Genomic DNA, 27,691 nt, shown 5'->3' with positions numbered 1-27,691 from the left:
TGCAGCCTCTCGGGGCATCCAGTGATCTCTTGCTCCAGGAAGGAGGACATGCAAGTCTGGGATGAGGAATCAGAAGAGAAATGATCGAAGAGACACGAGGTCCCATCCCCCCAGGACCAGCACAGGAAACTTCTCTGCTGTCTACGCTCTAGGATTAATCCTCACCTATGGATCCGCCTAGAAAATAAACAGAGACCCAGCTGGTGTTTCCAGGCTTTGCCCTTTCGCTGAAGGTATTAGAACAGTAGCTTATATTTCTATATTGTGTTCCAACCGATATACTGAAATGCAGCCACCTCTAGAGTGGAACACAACAGACGTTTAACAGAGCACAGGAACACCACATAGCTGTTGGGGTCAGGCGGTGAAGAGGTGTAGGGCCTTGCTTTGCTCAGCCAGTTACTAGAATTGGTTTGTCTCGCTGTGGTGCCCAGGCGTGGCCGGGGACAGGCATGGAGCAGGGCCCCGTCATGCCAGGGGCTGTACAAATATGGAACAGAAAGGCTCCCTGATGTGCGGGGAGGTGGGGTCAGAGGGGACCATCATGATCATCTAGTCGGACCCCCTGCCCCTGGCAGGCCACGGCCCCTCCCCCACCTCCTGCCATGGGGATCCGGCCATTAGCCCATGCACCCCGCGAGCCGGGCACAGACCCCGGACCCGGCTCAGGACCCTGACCCTGACCCGATACCCACAATGCAACGGGACAGCGGCTCCTGCCACCCAGGGGTGGGTGTAGGCGGGGAAGAGGTGGAGGGGGGGTGGGTCGCACATGCGCAAACGCCTCCGCGCTCTCCCCCTTCCCCACTCTCCAAGCCGGCGGGGAGGGGCGGGAACCGCGCACTGGCCCCTTAAGAGCGGGGCCATGACGTCACCCTCCCTGCGCCGGGCAACCAGGCTTGATGCGGAAGGCCCGCCCCCGCCGCCGCGTCCCATTGGACGGCTGTCAAACCTGTCGCCCCGCCTCTCCCGCGGTCTGCTTCGGCTTCCGCCTGTCACTCGGGCCCAAGAGAGGCGCTGATTGGCTGCGCGGGGTCCCGCCCCTTGCGCGGCTCCCGAGGGCCGGTTCGGTTGCGCAGGGTGGGTGGTTGCGGGGCTGCAGCGTCGAGTGTGACTGAGCCGAGCCCGGAGCCGCGTCCCCCGCCCGGCGGCGCCGCCCCGCCCCGGCCCGGCCCCGCCATGGAGTCCTACGACATCATCGCCAACCAGCCCGTGGTCATCGACAACGTGAGCCGGGGGGGCAGCCTGGGGGGGGCTTGCGAGTGACCTGGGGGCCCCGTGGGGCAGGGCCGGGGGGGTGGAGCGGGGAGGGGCAGGGCCTGGGGGTGGGGCAGGGCCGGGGGGGGGTGTCAGGGCCTGGGGGGTGGAGCGGGAAGGGGCAGGGCCGGGGGGGTCAGGCCCTGGGGGTGGGGCAGGGCCGGGGGGGGTGGAGCGGGGAGGGGCAGGGCCTGGGGGGCAGGGCCGGGGGGGGTCAGGGCCTGGGGGGTGGAGCGGGGAGGGGCAGGGCCGGGGGGGTGGAGCGGGGAGGGGCAGGGGCCGGGGGGGTCAGGGCCTGGGGGTGGGGCAGGGCCGGGGGGGTGGAGCGGGGAGGGGCAGGGCCGGGGGGGGGCAGGGCCTGGGGGTGGGGCAGGGCCTGGGGGGGTGGAGCGGGAAGGGGCAGGGCCGGGGGGGTCAGGCCCTGGGGGTCAGGGCCGGGGGGGGTCAGGGCCTGGGGGGTGGAGCGGGGAGGGGCAGGGCTGGGGGGGTCAGGGCCTGGGGGTGGGGCAGGGCCGGGGGGGTGGAGCGGGGAGGGGCAAGGCCGGGGGGGGGTCAGGCCCTGGGGGGCAGGGCCTGGGGTTCAGGGCCGGGGGGGGGTCAGGGCCGGGGGGGTGGAGCGGGGAGGGGCAGGGCCTGGGGGTGGGGCAGGGCCTGGGGGGTGGGGCAGGGCCTGGGGGGGGCAGGGCCTGGGGGTGGGGCAGGGCCTGGGGGGGTCAGGGCCGGGGGGGGGCAGGGCCTGGGGGTGGGGCAGGGCCGGGGGGGGGTGTCAGGGCCTGCGGGGAGGGGCAGGGCTGGGGGGGTCAGGCCCTGGGGGTGGGGCAGGGCCGGGGGGGGTCGCTGGGGCACGATGCGGGAGGACTGGGAGGCTCTGAGCATGTCTGGACGCCCCCCCCCCCCCCCGGGGCCCTGCCCCATCGGACGCGCCCTGCCCCGCCCCGCCGCCTGTGGACTCGCAGGGTCTCTGGGGCAGGGACTGTGGATGGGGGAGGGGGCCTGGTGTGGCTGCGCTGGAAGGGGCTCGGGGGGGTTCCCAGCGCGGGGAGCGCCAGGCGGCTGCGACCCAGCTGGCCCCACCTGAAGCCCCTGGCGTTAACCACTCTCCTGCCGCTCTCCGGTCTGCGCCGGCAGCACGTTGGTGGCCCGACCCCTGTCGCGTACAGCGCCTTGCACGGAAAGGCCTGGCCGTGTCGCCGTTCAGACCCCAAAGCAAAATGCTGCTTCTGCCCTACAGACTCGCCAAGGCCTTGGTGCAGGGCTCACTACACAGGAGGCCCCATCGCCTCCCCCAGGCCGCACCCCTGCTTGCCTCTCGAAATACCCCATTCCACAGATCTCTAAGAGCCCCTCAGCCACAGCCGGGGGGCCAGGGCTTTCTGCCCACGCTGCTCCCCCTGGCCTCCCGAAGCATTCAGCCTCTGGTTGGGGGACGGGGGGCTTGCCCTGTGGCAGTGTAACACCCTCCTCCCTGTCCTGTCAAGCCTCGGGGCCATTTCTTCTTGCTGCTGAATAGTTGATTACGCTGAGCTAACTTTTCCGTCCAGTTCTCTCACTTCAGTGTGGCGGGTCCCTTGGCTTAGAACCATCCTCTCTTTTTGAATGGCCTCTGCTTTCCTGCTGCGAGCAGCTCTTTGCTGTGTGCGGCTCCCCAGAGCCGCACCGGGTCAGAGTCTGTGGCGCGTTTCAGTTGCGGAATTTGGCGAGAGAAATCTGGCCAGGCTTTCAGAGCAGCAAGCACTGATGTGTCCTCGCTTTGGAGTCTGTGGGCCACTGGATCTGCAGCTCTGGAGACCCAGCTGCACGCTGCCTTGGAGAAGCTGTCATTTGATCTTCTGCCTCTGTGGATCCCAATGCTCTGGGTTACAATGCATCGGGTGTTTAGAGCCAGCCAAGCCTTAATCTAAAGCATCTAATCCTTAGGTCTTCTATGACACCTGGTGCTACAAGACAGGGTGGCAAACTTGTATATGTCAAACAAAGTCCTCTGACATTCCCATGTCACCTGGGTGGGGTGAAGACTTCCTTGCCTGTAGCATACCATGTGCCTGGTTTCTCCTTTGCATGTGACAGCAGGGACACAGAGCAGGCTAACTCTGGCTGATTTGCTTTGGAAGTGTGGCTCTCCCTGTGTTCCTGTTCCCAGAAGGTGTCAGACAGCTGGATTTGCACTGTGCGTGTGTAGGGACAGGGTGTGGCTGGGGAAGAGTTCTTGCTTGCTCATGCTGTGAATCGTTTGTAATGGGGCAAGGAGAAGCGGGCGAGCCAGAGATGGATTTTGGAGCCGTTCCTGGGAGGTTGGCAGGAGAGAGGTGGCTGCTGAGTTTACAGTAGCGTTTTGCAGCGGCTGCTGCTGAGACGCAACATTCAGCTTAACCTCCTCATTCAAAGGGAGTTTCAGCACAGGCTTGGCTTCCAGGAAGTGTGCTGTGGGGTTTGTCTTCCTCCGGGCGGGTGGGTGCAGCCAGCCCCGGGGCTGCAGCTGCAGAAAACCTCTGTCCTTAGCCAGCTCCACTGGTGGGACCCCCTCAGTGGGGCAGGGGTGGTCTTTGCTTGTTTACTCCTTCCCGTAACACACGAACCAGGGGTCACCAATTAAATTAACAGGCATAAATTAAAACAAACATAAGGAAGCATTTCTTCACACAACGCACAGTCCACCTGTGGAACTGCCTGCCAGAGGATGTTGTGAAGGCCAAGACTATAACTGGGTTCAGAAAAGAACTAGATACATTCATGGGTGATAGGTCCATCAATGGCTATTAGCCAGGATGGGCAGGGATACAACCCCAAGCTCTGGGTGTTCCTAGGCTTCTGGCTGCCAGAAGCTGGGACTGGATGATGGGATGGATCACTTGCTGATTGCCTGTTCTGGTCATTCCCTCTGCAGCATCTGGCACTGGCCACTCATCAGGATACTGGGCTAGATGGATCATTGGTCTGACCCAGTCTGGCCGCTCTTATGTTCTTGGCACTTAGAGGATTCTACTCCTGGTTCCGCCACTGATTCCATGTGACCTTGGGTGTGTCGCTTCCCCTCTCAGTGCCTCAGTTTCTCCATTTGGGAAGTGAGAATAGCGACTGACCCGCCTACTGGGAAAGTGCGTTGCTGGAGTGGTTGGCACTGCAGAGGGGAAGGAATGCTACCAGGCCCATCAGGACTTAGGGCTCTTCTTCTGGTCACTGACAACATGACAACTGCCCGTGGACAGACTTGGGACGACTGAGCCCGAGAGTATCCATTTAGCTTATGGGTTTTAAACAAGCATTTGGATCAACTGGAGAGCCGGGTCTCATGGGCCATATCTGCCTCCTCCTCTCAGTCCTGGCTGGGGGTCTCTGCTTGGCCCCCCTCACTCGTTCCTGTGACAGCAGGGCTGCCGAGGGCTTCCTGGGCTGCCGCAGGGTCAGTGGCACCTGAGCCCTGTAGGCACAAGGTGTGGGGCAGAACGGAGACCCACCAAGACTACAGCCTACCCTATGCCTGCAAGGACAGGCATCGCCAGCCGTGCAGGGAGCCCACTGCAGCCCCACCATCACAGCCCCACTCACTCACTCCTGTGACTGGAGCTGCCGAGGGTCCCCGGGGCTGCCCCAGGAGCTGTACAGCAGCAGGGGGGCCTCCCCTGCGGCCAGGGGCTCATCCTCCCCCTCCTCACAGTCTGGGGGTCTGCTCTATTATGTGAACCCAGCTCATCAGAATCCCTTTCTTGTCTGGCTACCTGGGGCACAGGGCAGGGATTCGTCTGATGCCGAGCCCTGGCGTACAGGGTTTTGGGTAGATGGATGGTGTGGGCTGGAGGTTACCGGTGAAGGAGAACACGTAATTCAGCTCTAGTTTCCAGCCCCTTACACTGGCTTCTCTGGGACTTTCTAGCTCAGGCTCTGTTAACTAGCCTCAGTTTGGTTTTCCCAGAGACACAGTGAAGCCTCGTGCAAGGCGGGGGTTGGACTAGGGCCCACCAGTGCTGTGGGCCCAGCTTCCAGGGAGGCAGCAGCTTGCTGTGCCATGGGGGTGCCATGGGGACAAGGGACCGGGCGGGCCAGTGGAACAAGGTTTGGGGTGTCCTCCAGGGGGTTTCCCCTGGTGGGCACAGCCAGGCTCCCTCCTGCTGTGAGCAGGGGGTGGTGAGGCACCTCGGGGAGCCCCGAGAAGCGTCACAAGGGGTGACCCAGGGGCTGCGGGATCCTGCTGTGGTCCCTGAGCCACAGAAGTTAAACTGACTAGGAGCAGGAGGGAAGTGCCCAAAGCAGCCTGCCTGGATGGAGAAACATCATTAGCTTCAGCTCTAACGAGCGGAAGGGCTGCTAGGCGCTGTCAGTGTGGTAGCTGAGTGCCTCAGATCTCGGATGTGTTCCTCCTCACACGCCTGCAGGCCGGGCTGTTCTCCAGCGGAGACCCAGGGAGAATAAAGGCCTTGTTCAGGGACATGCAGGGAGCCTCTGGCGGAGCTGGGAGTTGGGCCCAGAGCTCCCAAGCGGCGGGCGAGCGCTCTGACCCCTGGGCCGGCCGTACCCTGGGGGTCCCCGTTCACAGGTCTTGGGACCCATGATGGCTGAGCTGGGTGCACAGAAAGGGGTTTATTAACAGCTGTTTGTGTGTTCCCCAGGGTTCCGGGGTTGTCAAGGCTGGCTTTGCTGGCGACCAGATCCCGAAATACTGCTTCCCGAACTAGTGAGTATCTCCGCCCGGACGGGGGTTCTGCTGGCAGCGTCTGGCCATTATCCCTGCGCCAGGCGAGTGATCCACAGCGGGGTCACACCACAGACTACAGCAAAGGCAGCGGGAGCAGCATCAGGCCCTAAAACCTGGGGGGTGGGGCATCCTAGCCCCTCCCTCGAGAGCTGAGTGGGGATCTCCGCGGACGGATGTGTCAGCAGAGCTATGGCTGTGCCCCTAGTCGGGCTCTCAGCACTTCCCCCCGATGCCTTTGCTTGTCTGCCGCCCAGCACGGGGCTGTGTCGGAAAGAGCTGGTGTGTTACGGTGAGTCGTCTCCACCAGCATCCTGAGCTGGGCCTCCTGGGATTCTCGCCCAGGCTGGGTCAGATCAGGGCCCCTGTGAGGGGAGCCGCCTGCCGCCCTGCCCTCGGCTTCCTGGCCCAGAACTCTGTGTGGGCCACTTCTGGCCACGCCCTGCCAGCGGGGGGCTGTGCCCAGAACCGGGGTGTGGCGCGGGAGGGACATGCAGTGCCCCCCGGGGCGGTGCTGGAGCAGAGCCAGGACGTGTTAGGCTTTGACTGCAGTTGTCCAGCCCCTCTCCGCCTCCGGGAACCTGACACATCTCACGCACCAAGCCTGAGGTCCCCCCATTGCAACTAAATGCTGGAAACATCCCTTGCCAGGCTCTGCTCCCGTGGAGGGGACTAGCCGCTCCGGGGCCGAGGGGTGTCACAGTCTCTGCACAGCTCTGGCCTTGTTCTGGGCCCCCGGGGCCTGCTGGGCTCCCTCACCCCAGGCAGGATCAGAGCTCCCCCAGAAGGGGCGCGCCTGCCAGGGTGGCTCAGGAGGGCTGGGTTGGCCCCAAGGGCCAGGCCTGCTTGGGTGCCTGTTAGCCGGTGTCATCCCTGGGATGCTGCTCCCCCTGTCTGACACTGGCAGGACACCAGCCACCCCCGCCTAGGCCGGGGCTCGTCTGTTTCACCCCCTCCCCTGCCCCACCCTGGCTGATCTGCCCCCCAGAGTTGGGGGTGTTGGGGGTCTGTTGGCTCCTTGACTTCTCTGGCCCCACAAGTGCAACAGCGAGGCCCATCTCCTCCCCTTGGGGCGGGTGGGGGCGGGGGTGGGTAGATGGGGACCATGTGAGCTGCAGCCCCACTAACTGGTTCTCTCTCTCTCGCCAGTGTGGGGCGCCCAAAGCACGTCCGGGTCATGGCGGGGGCGCTGGAGGGGGATCTCTTCATCGGCCCCAAAGCAGAGGTAAATGTGCAGCCCAGCCCCTTCCGGCCTCTTGGGGGCTCTCAGCTCCCCCCCCCCCGGCTTCAGACACAGGTTGAACAGGCAGGGGGCATCTCCAGCTGGCAGCTGCTGGGGGCAAAGGTTCCAGTTCCCCAAGCACTCACCACAGTCTACAGCGGCCAGGTGCATTGTGGGAGCTGTGCAGACAGTGCGTCCCATTGGGCTCACCCTGGCCAGCCTGCCTTCCCCTGCGGCCTGAACCGGGGGTGCTGCCCGGCCTGGAGAGTGACTCCGGTGGGTGTGTCTTCCAGGACACCCACACCCGGCCTCACCACCCACGCCAGACTGGGACAGGGCTTGTGTCCCTTAGCGGGAGTGCGGTGGTGGCTCAGCGTCAGTGCCGACCCCAGGGCAGCACTCGGGGGTGCTGTGCTGCTGGGGGGCTCAGTGGGGCACTCTCCCCTCAGTCAGGGCTGGCCCCGATGCCCCAGGGCAGCACTCGGGGGTGCTGTGCTGCTGGGGGGCTCAGTGGGGCGCTCTCCCCTCAGTCAGGGCTGGCCCCGGTGCCCCAGGGCAGCACTCGGGGGTGCTGTGCTGGCGGGGGGCTCAGTGGGGCGCTCTCCCCTCAGTCAGGGCTGGCCCCGATGCCCCAGGGCAGCACTCGGGGGTGCTGTGCTGCTGGGGGGCTCAGTGGGGCGCTCTCCCCTCAGTCAGGGCTGGCCCCGGTGCCCCAGGGCAGCACTCGGGGGTGCTGTGCTGGCGGGGGGCTCAGTGGGGCGCTCTCCCCTCAGTCAGGGCTGGCCCCGATGCCCCAGGGCAGCACTCGGGGGTGCTGTGCTGCTGGGGGGCTCAGTGGGGCGCTCTCCCCTCAGTCAGGGCTGGCCCCGGTGCCCCAGGGCAGCACTCGGGGGTGCTGTGCTGGCGGGGGGCTCAGTGGGGCGCTCTCCCCTCAGTCAGGGCTGGCCCCGATGCCCCAGGGCAGCACTCGGGGGCGCTGTGCTGCCGGGGAGGCCTCTGCCTTGGCATCCCGCTTCAGGTGTGTCGTGACCCGGGTCTGCTCGCTCCCTCTGCCGGCAGGAGCACCGGGGCCTGCTGTCCATCCGCTACCCCATGGAGCACGGCATCGTCCGGGACTGGAACGACATGGAGAGGATCTGGCAGTACGTGTACTCCAAAGACCAGCTGCAGACCTTCTCCGAGGAGGTAACGGGCTGCGGGATGGCCAGATCCCCAGGGGGTGTCTCCCCATCACGTGTCTTGCTGGCAGCCCAGGGCTGAGTCTCTGGGGTGGACGCAGCTGGGGCGGCTGAGGCTAGACATGAGACCTGTCCCAGCCGGGGCTGGGCAGGGACTGTCCCCGGGACCTGAGCTGAACCCCAGTGGGGTGCTGGGGGACATGGGGCCATCCACCCTACACAGTCCCCTTAGCGTGAGCCTCGTGCTGGACTCCCCGCCCCGGAGTGAGCACGACCCAGTTGGCACCTGGCCCAGCTTCCCTGCCATTGTCCCCCAGCCCTGGAGGGGCCTAGCTCTCTCCCCACACCCCCTCAAGTTCAGTCTCTCTCCTCTGTCCTTTGCCTGGCTGCCTGGATCAATGGCCAGGGCTACCTAGTGCAATGGGGGGTGGCGACTTGGACACCTGGGCTGAGACCCCCCCCAGCTCACATCACCCAGGCACTGAGTGACTGTGGGGAGATGAATTCAGCCCCCGCGTCTGGGCTGGGTTTGAGTTGCCAACCTGCAGGAGAGCGGCTCCGGCCCCCTGCTGACCTGGGCTCACTCTGCCAGGTGGGTCCCCAGCTGCACCTGGTCCCAGACTCCGGAGCATTGGCACCCCATGCCCAGGCCTGGCCACGAGGCGCTTCCCTGGGCAGCAGGGAAGGTGTGGGGGGTGGCTGTGGACCAAGCCTGGGGGTGACTCCTGTCCCACGGGAGCCCCGTCTCTGCTAACTGGGTGTCCTGCCCCCCAGCACCCGGTTCTCCTGACGGAAGCCCCCCTAAACCCCTGCAAGAACCGCGAGAAGGCGGCTGAGGTTTTCTTCGAGACCTTCAACGTTCCAGCGCTTTTCATCTCCATGCAGGCCGTCCTCAGCCTGTGAGTACCGGGCCCTGCCCCCCTGCAGCACTTGGGGAGCCCTCGGGAACACCGGGGCGCTCTCCTCTCACAGGCAGTGCCGGCCCCCACCCTCTAGTGGGCAGAGCTGGGTCCTGACCTGGTGATGGGGGCGCTGGGCGGCAGGGAGCAGGGCGTGTGCCCTGCCGGATGGTTTGGAAGCAGCCCAGAATCCGCAGCGTCTTGGGACCGACCCTCTGCCATGGCAGTTAATCCGGGCTCCTGAACGGCCTGCCGGCACCGCGTGGCTGGGTGCTGCTCGGTAGTTGCTCCGTCGCTCCCCAGAGGTGGCTGCCCCTTGGTGGGGGGATGAAGCCGGGCCTCGCCGGGCCTGTGCTGTCTCGGCGCTCTCGGGCTGCAAGGGGCGATCTGACGTACGCCACCGTGCCGGGCGCTTTCTGGGGATCGCAAAGCTCCGGCGGGGCCGAGCTCATGGGCTCCTGGTGTCTCCCTCTGCTCCAGCTACGCCACCGGCCGCACGACGGGGGTGGTGCTGGACGCGGGGGACGGCGTCACGCACGCGGTGCCCATCTACGAGGGCTTCGCCATGCCGCACTCCATCATGCGGGTGGACGTGGCCGGGCGGGACGTCTCACGCTACCTCCGCCTGCTGCTGCGCAAGGAGGGCTACGACTTCCACACCTCGGCCGAGTTCGAGGTGGTCAAGATGATAAAGGAGGTACGGGGGGAGCCAGGGAGCTGCCCTGGGGCTGGGCCTCGCTGCAGGCTGCGCTGCTCTCCATCTCGCTCTCCGTGCTGAGCGCTGCCGGGTGGCCGGAGGGCTAGCCCAGCGCTGGAGCTTTCCGACCTGCCCTGCTGGGGGTCCTGGGGCAAGACCCTGCCTGTCTGTGCCCCAGTCGTGACACGGAGGCTGGGGTTCCTGCCAGCTCAGGCTCTGAGCCTCATGGCTGGGGCGGGGAGGGGGGCAGGGAAGTCCTGGACCGGCCGCTCACCTGCTCTCCCCCGGCACAGCGGGCCTGCTACCTGTCCATTAACCCCCAGAAGGACGAGGCGCTGGAGACGGAGAAGGTACACTATAGCCTGCCAGACGGGAGCACGCTGGAGGTAAGTGTCAGGAGATCTCTGTGCCCTGGTGGCTCCGGTCGCTGGCTGGCCGGGAGCTCCCCTTGCCTGGGGCTGGGTTCGGTGGATTGTGTGTGGGGCCTGCGGGAGCCGGGCCTGGCTTGGCGGCTGGGGCTAGGCAGTGTGGTGTCCTGGGCACGCGGTGCTCCGTGTCTCGGGGAGCAGAGCTTCTCCCTGGGGGCTGGCTCCATGGATCCTGGGGCAGCCAAGGCAGAGATGTAGGAGCTGGTGAGAGCCCAGAGTCGCAGCCCCATTACCCTGCGGCGCGGGACTAACGTTACTCTCTGGCAGGTGGGCCCGGCCCGCTTCCGAGCCCCTGAGCTGCTCTTCCAGCCAGACCTGGTGGGGGACGAGAGTGAGGGGATCCATGAGGTCCTGGCCTTTGCCATCCAGAAATCCGACCTGGACCTGCGGCGGACACTCTTCGCCAACATCGTGCTGTCCGGCGGCTCCACGCTCTTCAAAGGTATGGCCGCGGCGCCCTGCCCTCTCTGCGTGGGCCAAGCCGGGCTCTCCCTCCCCCGGCCCAGACAGCACGGCGCCCGGGGGCTGGTCACGGCCCGTGGCCTGGCCAGCCTGGCGCCTTGGCCATCAGTGGCAGGGGTCCCCTGACCCTCTCGGCCCTCCAAGGCAGGGGGGCAATTCCTTCCTGACCCTCGGGCTGAGCCTCTGCCGATGCCGCTCCCCTGCTGCCCCTGCTGTAATTGGAGGGTTTTGGGGCGAGGCCCCTGCTTCGGGACTGGGGGGGTGCTGTGGATCCTCTGCCCCGCTGAGGGATTTTGATGGGGGTGGGGGCCTCCCAGAGCGTCCAGCAGGGCTGAGAAGGATCCGTTCTGCACGTCTAGTGAGCAACTGGCTCCAACTCTCCTGACCCTTTGGCTAGGGACAGCGCAGCCAGGAGGGTGGGGTCTCTGATGACCTCACAAGCTCTGCCCCATGGAGGCAGGATGTCATCAGGGCCCCCCGGGAAGCGTCCCCCCTGCTCCCCTGTGAGCTCAGATAGCATGGTGGGAGGGCCCCGACACCCCCTGCCTTTCCCAGCAGTGATGATCCCTCAGTCCCTAGGGGAGGCAGGGAACCCCTCAGCATCCAGAGGGGAAACTGAGTCATGTGCTCCCCCAGGTCAGGACCCAGCTCTGCCCACTAGAGGGCGCTCTCACCTCAGCTTGGGACTCCCTGAGCTTGTGCCTGCGACTGGCCACGCAATGGTCCGGCCACGCCCCTCCTCCCATAGTGCCTGGCGCTCCCGGGTGGAATCTGTCAAGGCCCCTTACCCTGCCCGGGGTCTCTGCACACTGGGGTGGCGCTGGCCAGTTTGGAGCTGGGCTCTCATCAAGCGCTGGGCAATCGGCGTGGAAAGCGGGTGGGCCAGCTGGCTCCTCGGGGTAGCCTCTGCTGGGCAGCGTGGCCTAGTGCTGACTGCTGAGCAGAGCGCTCAGCCCCCATTCCAGGCGGACACACAGCTCAGCTCCTGGGGGTGGGGAGCCCCCTCCTGCCCCCAGACCCGGCCTGTGTTCCAGGAGCCTCACCCCTAGGCCCCAGCTGTGCAGCCCTGGGGCGAGGCCGCGAACGAGGTAATTCCCTGTGGGAGGCAGCAGGAGGCGTAACTCTCGCCAGTCCCCCCGCAGCTGCCTGGTTCCTCGTCCCTGGGGAGGCCAGGTTGGTACCTGAAGCCAGGGGCTGCCATGCCGCTCCCCCAGGGCCATAGGGTGGCGCCCTAGCGCCCAGCTTTCCAGCTGCTGCATGGGGACCCCTGTGGGGTGGGGGCAGGTTGGGGGCTCTCTCTGAGGCAGCTGGGTTCACGCCCGTGTTCCCCCTTCAGGGTTTGGGGACCGGCTGCTCAGCGAGGTGAAGAAACTCGCCCCAAAAGATGTCAAAATTAAGGTGAGGATTGGCAATGCCCAGGGGCCCCCCCAGCATCCCTTTCCCCTGGGATCCCCTCCCTCATGCCCAGCCCCTCCTGCTGTGATTACCCGGGCACCGCTGCTTCCCCCAGGGCACAAAGCTACGGTGTGCATGGCGCAAACTGCCCTGGGTCCAACCCCCTGCCTGCTCCACAGCCTGGGACCCTCCTGCCTGGGCCAGTCCTGCCCCCTGGGCACAGCTCATTGCTGCTCTCCCGGCTCCCTGCACGTCCCCGAGCGACTTCAGCCTCCTGGGCCATGCTGGGAACTGTCCTGAGGCGCTGCCCCCTGGATCTGGGGGGAGGGAGGGGGCTTCGAGGGAATCCCCCTGTGATCAGGGTGGGCCCAAGGATGGGGTGCCCTGGTAGGGCTGTGTTATGGGGGGTGTGCACAGCAGGGCAGACCTGTCAGCTGGGCGCTGAGCCCCATTCCTGGGGGGGTGGGGGGGGTCTGTTGCAGGCTGGGCTCCGGGCTGACTCTCTGCTTCCTTCCAGATCTCTGCCCCGCAGGAGCGGCTGTACTCCACGTGGATCGGGTGAGTGGCTGCCCCAGGGCCTGGCCCCCTGCTCTGGGACCCGCCCGGCCCGCTGTGGGAAGGGGAGACTTCTCCAGTGCCGCTGCGGGAGGGGCCCCTGGCGTGGGTGCCCTCTGCGTGGCCCAGGGACCAGGAGAAGCCCTGACTGGGGGAGGGAGCCGTGCTGGGCCCAGGGCAGACTTGCTCTGTCCAGAGTGGGGGGGGCAAGCCCCTCTGCCCCCTGTGGGTCGGGGGCTGGTTGGGCCCTGTCCCCGCAGGGCGGGGGGGGGGCGGGGGCATGTGCCTCCAGCCCCTGGTGACTCTGGCTCTCCCCTGCAGCGGCTCCATCCTGGCCTCGCTGGACACCTTCAAGAAGATGTGGGTGTCCAAGAAGGAGTACGAGGAGGACGGGGCGCGGGCCATCCACCGCAAGACGTTCTAGGGTGTGGGGCCAGCGGGCAGCTGGGGGCATGTCCTCCCGTTACCCCTTTCCAATCCAGGGCTGCTAGCACCAGCCCCGCTCCCGGGGCCTCGTCAGCCCCCTCGCTCCCCCCTTCAGCTGGACCCCTCCGAGCCGCTCATCTATGCGCACACGGCCCCCAGGGCCTTGATCCCTGCTGCCCTGGCCGCACCTGTGGGGAGGCTGGCAGCCTCAGCCCTCGACCCCTTGGGGCCTTCAGAGCCCCTGTGGCCGGGGGCTTTGTGTGATGGGGCCAGAGTGCCCTAGCCTGCTTAGTGATCGTTGGAAGCCCAGCCAGGGCATCTGGGGGCAGCGACCCCATGGGAGTTGGGCTTCGGCCTGAGGGTAGATGGGGCTCCTAGTTCTAGCCCTAGGAGAGCCTGCCTGGGGCACATGGATCCAGCGCCCCCTGGCTGCCCTCAGCCCCTGCTGCTGAGGAGGGGTGGGAGCCACCCCCAGAGGCCTGGAGCAAAGCCCTGGTGCCACAAGGATGGGTGGGCTCGGCCCCCCCCGTTCTGGGCCCTGCTGGGGCCAAGCTCCTTCCAATGGGGGCAGATTCCTCCCGCTGTGGAGGCGAGCTGGGGTGCGGCTGGCTCTGGCCCAGGCAGGGCTGTGGCTGCCGGCCCCGGCTGCAGCCTTGGAGTCACAGCCCCTAGCTCGCCAGAGCCGTGTGATCAAAGCCTGGAGAGCAGCTGCCTCGTGGTGCTACACTAGCCCCCGGCATTAGCCACACCACAGCCGCTGGTAGCCAGGGCCCCTTGCCCGGTGCCTGGAGGGGGTCTCTGGGGCCAGGGCAGTGGCGTGCCTGGCCCTGTGGGGCAAGTACCAACCCTGGATTGGAAAGGGGGTGAACCCCTGAACTTTTCCTAAAGGGCAGCAACTCAATCACCTGCCCCAGCGCGAGGCGAGGGGCTGTGGGGTGCCTGGCGGGGCAGAGCTCAGCTCTCTTGCCCCGGGCTAGTGGCCTGTGTCTGGATCTCGGCTTCTCCTGGTACCTCCCTGCTGAGCGGCTGCTGGTGCCCCGGACCCCCTGGAGGCCCCTGCCCACGCCCAGCTGCAATGTACAAAACTGAACACAGTTGCCTGTATTTTTTTTTGTAAATTCATTATAGTAATAATTATAAATTAACCCCTCGTGCCCTGTGTGCCTGTCCTAGAGCCCCTCCTCCCAGCTCAGCGGGGGAAGTAAGAGGAGCTGGTTTGGCTGGAGATGGGTCTTGTTCACAGGCTCAAGGGGGGCTGGATGAGGAGTAGCCCTGGGGGCTTGTGGTTCTAGGGCCCAGCTGTGCCTGGCACAGAGCAGAGCCTTACACCCAGCTCTCCTGCGTGCTGGCCAGGGCCTTATCCCTCCCCCTGCCCCTTTGTCTTGGCAGCAAGCAGAACTACTGGCGGGGGCTACGTGCCCCTCTCCTGCTGCCCCCAGCAGGGCTGTGCTGAGCAGCAGAGGGGGACGGGGGAATTGCTATGCCTGACGGGGGATGGTGTGCACAAAATGTCCCCATTGTGCATCCCTGGGGAGTGTCAAAGTTGCCACAAGAGGGCAACCTCCTCTTGGGTTGCTGAGCCAAGCTCTGGGTGGGTGAAGGTCTCTGGGGTCCAAGCAGCTGCTGCCAAGTGGGGGCCCCCCCAAAGCTCTGGGGTGAGGGGCTGCTGCTCGCCTGTGCCAAGGGCACACTACCCTGAGCGACACGCTGCATCCGTGCTGGGCCCACTGGGTAGCTATACCTAGCCCTGCTCGAGGCGCTGGAGAGCCATGGGGGGCTAAGAAGGGCACAGCAGTACTCCCATCAGCCACACGCCCCCCTCCCCACTGCTGCAGGGGGCTGGGCACAGTGGCTGCCCCCTGCTGTAAGCAGGGCAGTCTGAAGAGGAAGGCTGTGCCCAGGGGGCAGGGGCTGCTCTTAGAGCAGGGGCTCTGCTGGAGGCTACACACAAGGTGTCAAGCCAAAGCAGGGCTGGGGTCTCCTCTCTCAAGCACCCACTGGGGCCAAGCTCCCTGCCTCTGGGAGCCCATCTCCAGGGGGCAGAAACAGGTGTAGTGGGTTGGGTGCAAACTCTGGCATGGGGCTTTGTGAACACCAGGCCCTGGGCACATGCCTGAGCCTACTTCCTGCCCTCAACCCAGGAAACCACCTAGCTCCTACTGCAGGGCCTGGGACAGCTCCACTCGCCCTGGCAGGGATTGGCAGCCTGGCATCTCCCCTACGATTCTCTCCAGCCTGGGCCAGCTGCACTGTGGCCCTTGCTGGCTCTTCCCCCTGCTGAGCGACACCACCCAGGGCTCCCCAGGGCACACAGCAAGAGCCTCACTTTACCCTCTGGCAGAGCCATGAGTGAATGCAGCTGGGGGGGAGTGCCCCACTGAGGCCAGCACAGGAGATGCCCCGCTGCAGGTCAGAGGGAGGTTGCTGGGGAGAGTAGCACCAGTGGGCCCCTCCAGCCGGTGCCCAGCGTAGCAGCAGGCTGGCCTGGACACTGGGGCTAAGGAAGCAGGCCAGACATGGGTAGAGGCAACGCCTTTAACACACCAACTCTTTATTGGCTCCAAGACAACACGACATTGTAAAGCAGCAAGCAGCTCGGCCTGGGGTCCCACAGAGCAGAGACAAGATGGTCCCACGGGGGTCAGGGCACCCTCTCAGTGCGGCAGATGGTGGGGGACCAGCTTGTAATGGGCACCGCAAGAGGGGCAGCGCTGGGGCTCCCCCTTGTGCAGCCAGAACCAGATCACGCAGCTGTTGTCCTCTTCACCTGGGCAGGGAGAAAGGGGTTAGACAGTCTGAGGTCACCGGGGTGGAGTGCGGGGCTGTTAATCAGCAGGCCGGATGGGGGCTGACAGCAGCCGCTAATCAGGGAGATGGGCTCCCCCCAGCAGTGCAGCGTGCCCTCCTGGCACACTCCGCTCCAGGCCCCGAGCCAGGCCGCCACGCTCAGGTGTCAGGAACAGGACCCAGGCATCCTGGCTTTTACTCCCTCCCCTCAGGCCAGGAAACACCGACTCCAGCTGGCCCAGCTCCCACAGCTCTGGGAGCAGGCTGGAACCCCCAGGCTGCTCAGAGGCCCAGCCATTGGCCCTGGAAACCAGAGTGAAGCCTTGTCCGAACCCAGCAGCCAGCTCCCCACTTCCCCTGCAGCACCGCAGGGCCAGGCCCTCCTGCCACACAGGGTGCCCTGAAGAAGGCAGTTCACTGGTCAGCCCAGAGCCTCTGTCCCCCCCGCCTTGGATGACGCGTCACTCACAGATGCAGCCCACGATCCTCTTGCTGGAGATGGAGGGGACCAGGTTGGGATCCTCCTTGGTCCCAGCATAGCGCTTTGGTTGGAGGATGTTGTAGGGATCCTGCAGGGAGCGCAGGATCATCAGCCAGGGAGTGAGGGAGGCGGTCTGCTGTTGCACCTTCCTCTGCCTCAGACCCGAGCTTTGACTGGGCCACCAGCCCACATCCCCCAGCACCGTGCCCTGGCTCTGCTCCCACGCCCAGGAGCAGCACCGCCAGCCCAACTCAGGAAGCTGCTCCCATGCCACTCGGCACCGCACGGTGCTACCCCAGGGACATGGGTGGCAGAGGAGCTCCTGCTTAGCTCAGCTTGTGTCATTCTAAAACCAGGATCCCCTCATGGCCTAACCCCAGCCCTGCACCCCCAAACTCCACCAAACGCTGTCAGTGATTTAACCGGCCTGTCGCACAGTGAGACTGGCCGCCCCTCCCCCCCCGCCTGGAGGTAAGGAGCACCATGGGGGGAAGAAGAGGATGGTGCAGTGGTTCACCGGCTTGGTAACAGTGGATGAAGGAAGCTGAGTTAGAGAAGAGGCTGACTATGGCGTATCGGTGGGAAGGTACTGGGATTAGGAGACCCATTTCAGGGTAGCTCTGCTCACCTGTCCCTTTTCCATGGCCTGCATGACTTTCCTCTCCAGCCCTGTCGCTTGCTCTTCGTCGCTGGGGATACCTGGGCATCGGAGATAAAGACAACAGCAGAGCGTGATGACCCTCTGGTCATGGACAGGATCCCTCCCACCCCACAAGCAGGTCTCCACGCACACCTCTGTGCTGCTTGGGAGGTGTTGTCCCAGGGCAGGAGACCATCGGGCAGGAGCAGAGGGAAACCATCCCATAGCTGGGACCCTCCTTCCAGGCGTGTCACTGTCTCCTCTCACACTGAGGAGACCCCCAGTTATTCGAAAGAGATGGGTAATAAATAGCAACAAGGGATTTGATCATTAGAAATCTAGCTGGGTTATGATGACCGGGAGCATCGCAGCGGGACTTGCCTCCCAGGTGTAAAGGGTGCAGCTCTCTCAAGACATCGAGACAGGCCTATGTGCAGTGCTGGGGAGTAGACAGTGGTTGTGGTACATGTAGGTACCAGTGACACAGGAGAAGGCTCTACTCAAGATAGTTAAGTCCCAGGCAGACTGAGAAGAGCTACACAAGGATCTCTCAAAACCAGGTGACTGGGCAACAAAATGGCAGATGAAATTCAATGTTGATAAATGCAAAGTAATGCACAAAGTAATCATCCCAACTCTACATACAAAATGATGGGGTCTAAATTAGCTCTTACTGCTCAAGAAAGATCTTGGAGTCACTGTGGATAGTTCTCTGAAAACAGCCACTCAATGTGCAGCAGCCATCAAAAAAAGCTAACAATGTTATTCCAAAAAGAACAGGAGGACTTGTGGCACCTTGGAGACTAACCAATTTATTTCAGCATAAGCTTTCGTGAGCTACAGCTCACTTCATCGGATGCATCGAATAGAACATATAGTAAAAAAAAATATACACGCACACATATATATACACACACACAGAGAACATGCAAAGGTGGAGTAAGGCTAATTGAGAAAAAAAACTTGTAGTGATGATCAAGGTGGCCCATACAGACAGTTGGCAAGAAGGTGGGAGGACACTTAACATGGGGAAATAGATTCAGTGTGTGTAATGAATCACCCCATCTCAAAAAAAGATACACTGGAACTGGAAAAGGTACAGAGAATGACAACAAAAATTAGGGGTATGGAAGCTTCCGTATGAGGAGAGATTAAGAAGACTGGGACTTGGAGAAGAGTGGATTGAGCGGGGGATATGATAGAGGGCTATAAAATCCTGACTGGGGAGGAGAAAGTGACTAGGGAAATGTCATTTCCCCCTTCACCTAACACAAGAACCAGGTGTCACCCAGGCTGTGGCTACACCACAGAGCTCACAGCGGTGGCCGCGGTCATGGCTGGTGCAGACCCTCTAAGACGACGGGCAGCAGCAGCAGCTGTGTCGGCTGGAGACGCTCTCCTGCCAACGCAGCGCTGTGCGTACCCACCGCCATGCAGGTCCGTGTAAATTAGCAACAAAATGTCTGCCAGCGCAGACTGCAGTGCATACAGAGCCCCAGATACATTAAGGGGCAGCAGATTTAAAACAAATCTGCTGGAAGTATTTCTTCACCCAACGCACAGTCAACCCGTGGAACTCCTTGCCTGGGGATGTTGTTGTGAAGGCCAGAAGTATCACAGGGTTAAAGAAAAGGTTGGAGAAGTTCACGGAGGACAGGTCCCCCGATGGGGATTAGCCAGGATGGGCAGGGACGCAGCCCCGTGCCCTGGGTGTCCCTAAACCTCGGAGAGCCAGAAGCTGGAGCGGAAGTTGCCCCGTTCATTCCCTCTGAAGCGCCGGGCCCTGGCCGCTGCCGGCGGACAGGACACGGGGCTGGACGGACCTTTGGGCTGAGCCGGTCTGGCACCAGGACCCTTGTCCGGACCCCCGCCCTGGACCCCCGGAAACAGCCTCACTGTCAGGAGCCAAACGGCGCATCAACCCAGGGGAGCGGGGTAGAGATCGGCACTGCCACGTGCGCCCCCCCGCGGGCCCCTCCCCCGCCTCTCTCCAGGGGGGCCCCCGCTCCCAGCCCCCCGCCTCCCCTCCGGGCCCCTCCCCCGCCTCCCTCCGGGCCCCCCGCTCCCCCTCCGGGCCCCTCCCCCGCCTCCCCTCCAGGCCCCCCGCTCCCCCGCCTCCCCTCCGGGCCCCCCGCTCCCCCTCCGGGCCTCCGGGCCCCCCGCCTCCCCTCCGGGCCCCTCCCCCGCTCCCCCTCCGGGCCCCTCCCCCGCTCCCCCTCCGGGCCCCTCCCCCGCCTCCCCTCCGGGCCCCCCGCTCCCCCTGCGGGCCCCTCCCCCGCCTCCCCTCCGGGCCCCCCGCGGGCCCCTCCCCCGCCTCCCCTCCCGGCCCCCCGCTCCCCCCGCGGGCCCCTCCCCCGCCTCCCCTCCCGGCCCCCCGCTCCCCCTGCGGGCCCCTTCCCCGCTCCCCCTCCCCCACCTCCCTCCAGTCCCGCCTCCCCCCCGGGCCCCCCGCTCCCCCTCCCCCACCTCCCTCCAGTCCCGCCTCCCCTCCGGGCCCCCCGCTCCCCCTCCGGGCCCCTCCCTCCAGTCCCCGCCGCGCCCCGTCCCCGCCAGCCCCGGGCTCCAGCGATTCCGCCGACCGAGTCTCTCTCAAGCCCCGGGCCCGGCCGGGAGCTCGGGCTGTTCTCGGGGGGGGGGGGGTCATGAGCCGGCCGGCCAGAGGCGGGGCCGCCCCGTCGCCCCAGGGGGGGGCGCCCCAGGCCGCGGAGCCCCGCCCGCTCTGACCCGGCAGCCCCCGGGGGACCCGCCGCGAGGCCCCGGCCCGGCGCGCGCTCACCCACCTCCAGCCGCCAGGCCGCGGGCGGGGGCGGGGCCGGGCGCGCGGAGCGGCCCGGGCGGGGGGCGGCGCAGGGCCCGCAGCGCGCCGCGCACACGCAGTAACCTTGACGCCATGGCGCGAGCGGACAGACTGAGCCGGGCGCCCGCCGACGGCGGCTTCCTTCCGGGAGATGGCCGGAAACAGGGCGGGACTTCCGGGGCACGTGAGCGCCCGCGCCCCTGCTGCCTCACGTGACCGGTCGGCGCCGCTCCGCCCGTCACGTGACCGGGAAGCGAGGCTCGGCCGGGCGGGCGGCTCCCTGCCACGTGATGGAGGATGGGCGGGGACAGGCCCGCGGGCCACGCCCCCCGCTGGGGTGACCCGCCCCCCGCTGGGGTGACCCGCCCCCCGGCAGGTCCATCACTCGCTCACCCGAGGGGGGGGGCAGAGAGGCCCAGAGGCGAGGAGGACCCAGTGGGGGGGGGATGGGCCTCCCCGCTGCCTCCCCCACATGGCCCCCCCGCGCAGCGCTGGCCCCCCCCTCGCACCCGTCCCCGGCCCGTCTGCGTGCAGCGCCCTGCACCCGGGGCTGCCCCCGGCCGGCACCCCGAGGTGCTGCGGCAATACCGGGGGGGGGCGAGGTTCAGTCGAGACGGGCGCTGGGAGACCCGGCGTGATGCCAGGCAGAGGGAGAGCGAGGCCCGGCCCGGCCCGGCCCGCCAGGACAACCGGCCGGGGCCGAGGGGCTCAGTCAGGCTCAAGGCACCCGCAATCGGAGGCCCAGAGACGGAGACGCGGGGCCACTTCTGCTGTATCGCAAGTGACATGGCCAAGGCCGGCCGGGCCCCACCTCCCGGCTCCCTCCTGGGGCCCTGCAGCGCCAAGAGCCGTGCGAGAGTCAGCAAGTCTCCGCAGCCCCCGCTCCTGGTGTCACCGGGTCGCCCGGGGCTCGCTCGCTTTCGTTCCGTTGCCTGGGGTTGGCGGGAAAAGCTTTGAACGGCGACCCTGGACGGCTCCCACACCAGAAGGCCAATAGACAGCACCACCACACTGAGTGGGAGGCAAGCTCGTCGTTGTGGGGGGCCTGACTGATGAGAGCTGAAGGCGACACGTGGGCAGTATTGACCAATACAGGACCAGTGTGGCTGTTTCCTCCGAGAGGTGGCTTTGAGAGTACAATCAAAATCATCATTCTTGGTAAAAGGTCCCTAGAATCCAAGGCCAGAAGGGACCATTGGGATCATCTCTGCCCTCCTGTCGAACGTAGCACTTCCCTGACTTCATTCCTCGTTGAACCGGAGCAGATCTTTTGGCAGCTCTGGGCTTGTGTACGCTTGAAATCCTGCTGTAATGATTCCACCTCCCCGAGAGGCGGTACCGAGCGCTGTCTACACTGGTGATAAGTCACGCCCAGGAGCCTGGACCAGGCTTTCGTCTCCTTGTTAGCTGTAGACTGGCTTGAGGCTAAGTCCACCCCCTGAGCAACATAGTTAAGCCAGCCTAGCCCCCAGCATAAACAGCGCCCAGTACTGCTGCTCTGGGAGGTAGACCACCTACGCCGATGGGCGAACCCCTCCAGCGCTGCAGTGAGTGGCTACAGCAGCATTTCTAGTGAAGACGCAGCCTCAGTGACGTTCTTACCTGGGCTGCGAGGCCGACGGGCTGGGCTGGGCTGACACCCAGGGCTGGGTTGGCCTCTGGGTTGCTCCCGTTTGTTTCACACTGGAGGGCCTCCATGGAGATTGCTGGGAAGCTGTGGGAATGGCACGGTGAAGCCAGGCCTTGGCTTTCCCACTTGTGCTAGCCACAGACAGGCAGTCCCAGTTACCCCAGCCAGGGCCATCCTTAGCCATACACAAAATACGCAGCTGCTTAGGGCACCACAAAATTTGGGGCATACATGGCAGCACCAGCTTCGGCGGCCAGCCCTATCCCCTGGCCGGACCCCACGCGGGCTGCGCCCACTGCAAGGGGCAGGGCCATCCCTGGGGGTTGTGGGGCTCCAGACAACCCCCTCTGCCCCACCTCTTAGCCTTTCCCCCTGCTCCACCCCCGGCCCACCCCCATTCCACCTCTTCCCCCAGCGAGCCCGCACTCACCAGCAGCAGGCAGCGGAGCGCCGCGGCTAGGAGCTGGCGGAGCTGGAAGACCGTGCTGCTGACTGAGCTGTCATGAGACTTTGAGTTCACAGCTGGCTCTTCGTGGAGAAACAGAAACCGCTTCTCTCATCCCCGCCCTGTGCAACTGTCCGGGCCGATCTGAGAGGGGGCACCACTCCCAAGCACCCACTGCCATCCATGGGCACTGCGGGCGCTGAGGATCGGACAGGGGAGCTGCATGGGCTGGAAGGACCCGAGCCTGCACCTCGGAATAGGTGTCAAGCCCCTTGTCAGCTCCCATGGCTCCAGAGGGGTTTGAGAGCGTCTCTCCACACTGTGGAGGATCAGGACTGAAGATGAATCTAAAGTAATTAGCACGTGGGAGGATTTTTGTTAAGCTGTAACCAGTGGCGGGATCATCTCCCTTTAAACTCTGGGCTTCTCGATATTCGGGCTAACGCTCAGAAAAAGAAGCCAGGAGCCCTGGGATCTACGTGGCTTTGGACAACCCGCTGGGTGTCCTTCGGCAAATTCCCCCCCAGGCCCTCTGTGCCTCCATTTTCTGAGGTGTTTCCCTCCATGGCAAGGCGCTTGGATGAGCTGAATTCTTTCTTGTTGGTAAACGGCTGGGAGCATCTCATGCCACACCCAGCATCGCTATTCCATGGGCACAAGCAATGGCATGAAGGGAAGGGATCTGAACAGACGGCGTCCTGTTCCCAAAGCCACGGGAGTCATGGCACAAACGGAGCGTTGCAAGTCCCAGCAAGCAGAGTCAGAAACAGCGAGTGACAATCCAGTCACGTGAAAATGCCGACAGCCGAGACAAACCCGAAATGAGACCGAGCGTCCGCAGGTCCCACTCGGAATAGAGCTGTCAGACTGCAGGGGCGGATTAGTCACTGGCCATCGGGGCCCTGGCAGGAGCACCGGGTGCTACAGACTGGGGACTGACTGGCTAAGTGGCAGTTCTGCAGAAAAGGACCTGGGGATTACAGTGGATGAGAAGCTGGATATGAGTCAGCAGTGTGCCCTTGTTGCCAAGAAGGCCGATGACATATTGGGCTGTATTAGTAGGAGCACTGCCAGCAGATCGAGGGACGTGATTATTCCCCTCTATTCGGCACTGGTGAGGCCACACCTGGAGTATTGCGTCCAGTTTTGGTTCCCCCCCCCCACTACAGAAGGGATGTGGACAAATTGGAAAGAGTCCAGTGGAGGGCAACGAAAATGCTTAGGGGGCTGGAGCACATGACTTATGAGGAGAGGCTGAGGGAACCAGGATTGTTTAGTCTGCGGAAGAGAAGAATGAGGGGGGATTTGATAGCTGCTTTCATCTACCTGAAGGGGGGTTCCAAAGAGGATGGAGCTCGGCTGTTCTCAGTGGTGGCAGATGACAGAACGAGGAGTAATGGTCTCAAGTTGCAGTGGGGGAGGTTTAGGTTGGATATTAGGAAAAACTTTTTCACTAGGAGGGTGGTGAAGCACTGGAATGGGTTCCCTAGGGAGGTGGTGGAATCTCCATCCTTAGAGGTTTTTAAGGTCAGGCCTGACAAAGCCCTGGCTGGGATGATTTAGTTGGTGTTGGTCCTGCTTTGAGCAGGGGGTTGGACTAGATCTGAGGGGGTTGGACTAGATGACCTCGTGAAGTCCCTTTCAACCCTAATATTCTATGATTCTGCGATTCTATTAATAAACAAAAGTGATTTTATTAAGTATAAAAAGTAGGATTTAAGTGGTTCCAAGGAATAACAGACAGAACAAAGCAAGTTACCAAGCAAAATAAAACAAAACAGGCAAGTCTAAGCCTAATACATTAAGAAACTGATTACAGGTAAATCTCACCCTTAGAGATATTCCAATAAGCTTCTTTCACAGACTACACTCCTTCCTAGTCTGGGCCCAGTACTTTCCCCTGTACAGTCCTTGTTAGTTCCAGCATGCATTTTAGGTGAAAAGCAGGGGTTTTCTCATGACTGGGACCCCACTTGGTTCTTTTCCACCCCCTTTTATATCTTTGGCACAAGGTGGGAACCTTTTGTCTCTCTGGGTTCCCACCTCTCCTAAAAAGTACCAGGTTTAAGATGGATTCCAGTATCAGGTGACATGTTCACATGTCCTGTGAGACCCCCCCTCCATTCTTCTAGGGCTGGCCCACGTGTACACAGGAAGGCTTGCAGGTAAATAAACCATTTACAACCAGTTGTCCTAGTCAATGGGAGCTATCAAGATTTTAAACCACCATTAATGGCCCACTACAGTACTACAATTTGCATAACTACAATAGGACCTCAGAGTTATACTTCATGTTCCTAGTTTTAGATACAAGAATGATACATACATACAAATAGGATGACCATGCTCGGTAGATCATAAGCTTTGTAATGATACCTTACAAGAGACTTTTTGCATGGAGCTTATTCCCGTTCCATCATATTCACACTTATAAACCTGTTTTTATGAAGCATGGGAGTGCAACGTCACACCGTAGTCCACCTCTCAAGACCTAGACATAGTCTCGCTTAGCTTGGACTGGTTTCCATCTAACCAGGCGACACTGGTTTCCCACCCCATCAGTGCGTGGGACCAAGCTACCGGGGGTCTCTCCGTGGCTTTGGAGGGGCTGTCCGTGGAAAAAGGAACATTTCAAAGCCTGTTATTTCCGTCCCACGCATGGCGACCAGGAGGTGGCACCACAGAGCCATGCTGGGACTCCCAATGGCCCGACGGGATCGGCCCAGAGCCCTGGTTCCACCTGTCGGCGGGTCGCTGGCCGTGGGTGTCGGTCACTCTTGCCGGCAGCCTCAGAAGACAAGACAAGGGACGCATCAGCTGCCGGGATAGAACTGCCCTGAGTCTTGCCCAGCGTCCCCAGTGGTTCCTGCCAGGCTGATTCGTAGCCCAGCTGCGCCCCGGGTGCCGTTTCTGTGGCAGCATTTCCTTGCATTGCAACACGTCGGTGCTGCCAGATCGTCCGAGGTATCTGTCGCTGGGCTAGTGCGAGCCAAGGGCACCCATGCTGCAGCCACCCCTGAGACTTCCGTGTAACCACCCCCCAGCGGCCCAGGGGGAGGGGCACTCATTGCCCACCAGAGGCTGGGAAAAGCCCATTGCCTTGAATCCATCGATTGGTTTCTGGGGATCGCCCAGCCCCAGGGGGACAGTGCTGAGCAGCTGGAGATGCTCAATGGCTTTGCACGCCTGGCTGACGACTGCCCCCACGGGAGGGGTTCCAACTCCAAACCGATGGCTCACAGAGCGGTAGCGATCCGGGGTGCTGGCACCCAGAGAGTGACCCATCGCCCCCTTCCTCCCCTGGCAGAGCCTGGAGCTCGGCACCTGGCTCCAAGGACGCAGCCGTCTGCATCCCCAGGCTCTGGAGCCGCAGCTGCTCCTCCCAGGTTGGCATCTCGATGGGATCCCGCCGCCTGGGGCTCAGAGTGGGGACCCAGCCCGGCTGGTGTGAACGCCTGCAGCAGGTGGGCCAGAGCACTCGCTGTCTCCATGGGCCCCTCACCCTCGCAGCCCGGCTGCTGGCTTCCGCAAACACGGACGAATCCCTCGCCGGAGAGCCCCGCCGGTCCGTGCAGGAGCCCCAGGTCTGGGGGCGAGAAGGCCGCAGGTTATGGGACGGAGCGGAGGGATTTGTGGGCATTTGACCCCAACCCCCCCACCCAGTTCCCTGAAAGGGGTGGGGCTGTCCCACAATACACTGCAACAGCGGCCCACAAGGCTGCGCAGGGGACCCCTACCCACAATGCATGTGGCTTTTGCAGGTCCGGCTTGATGCTGGCAGGACACGCTGCAGGGGGCCGAGCCGAACGGCCCAGTTCCCCAGTGCGGGCAAGGTCTGAGCGGGGCCGTGCAGGGGGAGGTGCTGTCTGCACGCCCCTGGCAACGCAGCTCCAGGGCTAGCCCCGGTGGGAAAGGGGCCCAGCCCCTCCTGGGCGTGGCTGTGCCCCTCAGTCGGGCTGACCCAGCAGAGCATCCACCAGGCGCCACCCAGCTGCCGGGCCGAGGGACAGGCAGACACCCTAATTCTGGGATCCCCGGCACGGTGACCTCGCCAGACCTGTTCATCCCATGGGCCAGCACTGAGATTCCAGGGCCAGGACCCCCTTGCCCACCCCCGCAGTAGATCAGGAGCCCCCGGGGGCGACACTGCTGTCAGCTCCCGGTGCCGGCCCTGTGCAACGTCCTCTCCCCTTCCCACACTGCGACCCGCAGCGCCAGGGTACCCTGGGGGAGCCCCAGCCCCCAGCCGGCCTGGGCTGAACATAGGGACTGCTCATTAACCCGCCTTCGCCCTCCGAGGGCAGTTCCGAGGCCAGGAAGGGGCAGGTGCAGCCACCTCTGGTGTGGAGCATGGAGGGTGCCGCTGCCCCTGGGCTCGGGGGACGCTGCTGGGGCTGCAAGGAGGGTGGGAAGGGGGATGGGAGGGTCCCTGCCTGTCCCAGGCTCTCCTGGGAATCCTCCGATGCTCTGGCTTTTGTCCCGTCTGACGGACGCTGCCTTCAGCAGCCCAGCACCCCCTAGTGCCACGCTGGGGCCAGCGCTCATTGAGCGGGGAGAGCGCCCCCCGATGAGCCCCCCGCGCCCTGCAGCCCAGCGCCCCCTAGCGCCGTTCCTCCTGTCACTCCTTTGGCTTCCCCATGCCCCTGGCAGCAGCTTAGTGGGGGGACGGGAGGGGCTGTGGGAGGCATGGTCCCGCGTGGGCATGTCTGAGTGGGCACCCGTGTGACTGTGTGTGCTTCTGGGGGCTCCCGGGGGCTATGTGCACAGGCTGGTGTGTGTAGGAGTGTCTGTGCTCATGTGTGACAGGGTGTGTAGGTGTGTGCGGGGTGCGTGGAGATGCGTGTTTGGAGGTGCGTGGAGATGCATGCGGGGTGCGTGTGAAGTGTGTAAATGCATGCGGGATGCGTGTGTAAATGCATGCGGGGTGCGTGTGGAAGTGTGTAAATGCATGTGGGATGCGTGTGTAAATGCATGCGGGCTGCGTGTGGAAGTGTGTAAATGCATGCGGGCTGCGTGTGTAAATGCATGCGGGCTGCGTGTGGAAGTGTGTAAATGCATGCGGGCTGCGTGTGTAAATGCATGCGGGCTGCGTGTGGAAGTGTGCAAATGCATGCGGGCTGCGTGTGTAAATGCATGCGGGCTGTGTGTGGAAGTGTGTAAATGCATGCGGGCTGCGTGTGTAAATGCATGCGGGCTGCGTGTGGAAGTGTGTAAATGCATGCGGGCTGCGTGTGTAAATGCATGCGGGCTGCGTGTGGAAGTGTGTGAATGCATGCGGGCTGCGTGTGTAAATGCATGCGGGCTGCATGTGGAAGTGTGTAAATGCATGCGGGCTGCGTGTGTAAATGCATGCGGGGTGCGTGTGGAAGTGTGTAAATGCATGCGGGCTGCGTGTGTAAATGCATGCGGGCTGCGTGTGGAAGTGTGTAAATGCATGTGGGCTGCGTGTGTAAATGCATGCGGGGTGCGTGTGGAAGTGTGTAAATGCATGCGGGCTGTGTGTGTAAATGCATGCGGGCTGCGTGTGGAAGTGTGTAAATGCATGCGGGCTGTGTGTGTAAATGCATGCGGGCTGCGTGTGGAAGTGTGTAAATGCATGCAGGCTGCGTGTGTAAATGCATGCGGGCTGCGTGTGGAAGTGTGTAAATGCATGCGGGCTGCGTGTGGAAGTGTGCGGCGGTGTGCGCACACTCATGACTACTCCA

At 63.7% G+C, this 27,691-nt stretch overlaps 2 protein-coding genes across 4 annotated transcripts; one reads left to right on the top strand and one right to left on the bottom strand.

Moving 5' to 3' along the window:
* The first annotated feature begins 1,044 nt into the window (after positions 1-1,044).
* Positions 1,045-21,165, top strand: LOC140903691 (beta-centractin). Of its 3 annotated transcripts, XM_073325386.2 has the most exons (11): positions 1,045-1,227; positions 5,862-5,926; positions 7,094-7,169; positions 8,226-8,351; positions 9,119-9,243; positions 9,724-9,940; positions 10,234-10,326; positions 10,636-10,810; positions 12,167-12,228; positions 12,743-12,783; positions 13,102-14,351. In XM_073325386.2, the coding sequence occupies exons 1-11, from the start codon at positions 1,180-1,182 to the stop codon at positions 13,202-13,204; spliced, it is 1,131 nt and encodes a 376-aa protein (XP_073181487.1). In that variant the 5' UTR covers positions 1,045-1,179; the 3' UTR covers positions 13,205-14,351. The 3 variants fall into 3 exon arrangements, with proteins under 3 accessions (XP_073181487.1, XP_073181486.1, XP_073181488.1); XM_073325385.2 differs by lacking the exons at positions 1,045-1,227; positions 5,862-5,926 and adding an exon at positions 5,933-6,236; XM_073325387.2 differs by lacking the exons at positions 1,045-1,227; positions 5,862-5,926; positions 12,743-12,783; positions 13,102-14,351 and adding exons at positions 5,933-6,236; positions 21,115-21,165.
* COX5B (cytochrome c oxidase subunit 5B) lies at positions 15,728-20,078 on the bottom strand. The gene is made up of 4 exons (XM_073325389.1): positions 19,895-20,078; positions 17,103-17,173; positions 16,463-16,562; positions 15,728-15,973 (listed from the first exon to the last, which is right to left on the bottom strand). Exons 1-4 carry the CDS (start codon positions 20,004-20,006, stop codon positions 15,861-15,863), a joined length of 396 nt encoding a protein of 131 aa, XP_073181490.1. The 5' UTR covers positions 20,007-20,078; the 3' UTR covers positions 15,728-15,860.
* Positions 21,166-27,691: the final 6,526 nt, after the last annotated feature.

This window comes from Lepidochelys kempii, chromosome 26 (assembly GCF_965140285.1).
Source record: "Lepidochelys kempii isolate rLepKem1 chromosome 26, rLepKem1.hap1, whole genome shotgun sequence".
Lineage (NCBI taxonomy): Eukaryota > Metazoa > Chordata > Testudines > Cheloniidae > Lepidochelys > Lepidochelys kempii.
Note: the sequence above shows the minus strand (reverse complement) of the source record. Positions and strands in the feature narration are given on the sequence as shown.

Bases quoted from the DNA above. Each gene is read 5' to 3' on its own strand.
- LOC140903691 (XM_073325385.2), top strand. From the start codon at position 6,121: ATGTGTCAGCAGAGCTATGGCTGTGCCCCTAGTCGGGCTCTCAGCACT. The intron at 7,170-8,225 runs GTAAATGTGCAG...CTCTGCCGGCAG, and splicing joins TCATCGGCCCCAAAGCAGAG to GAGCACCGGGGCCTGCTGTC. The intron at 10,811-12,166 runs GTATGGCCGCGG...TTCCCCCTTCAG, and splicing joins CGGCTCCACGCTCTTCAAAG to GGTTTGGGGACCGGCTGCTC.
- COX5B (XM_073325389.1), bottom strand. From the start codon at position 20,006: ATGGCGTCAAGGTTACTGCGTGTGCGCGGCGCGCTGCGGGCCCTGCGC. The intron at 17,174-19,894 runs GTGGGTGAGCGC...TCCGATGCCCAG, and splicing joins CCGCGGCCTGGCGGCTGGAG to GTATCCCCAGCGACGAAGAG. The intron at 16,563-17,102 runs GTGAGCAGAGCT...CGCTCCCTGCAG, and splicing joins AGGCCATGGAAAAGGGACAG to GATCCCTACAACATCCTCCA.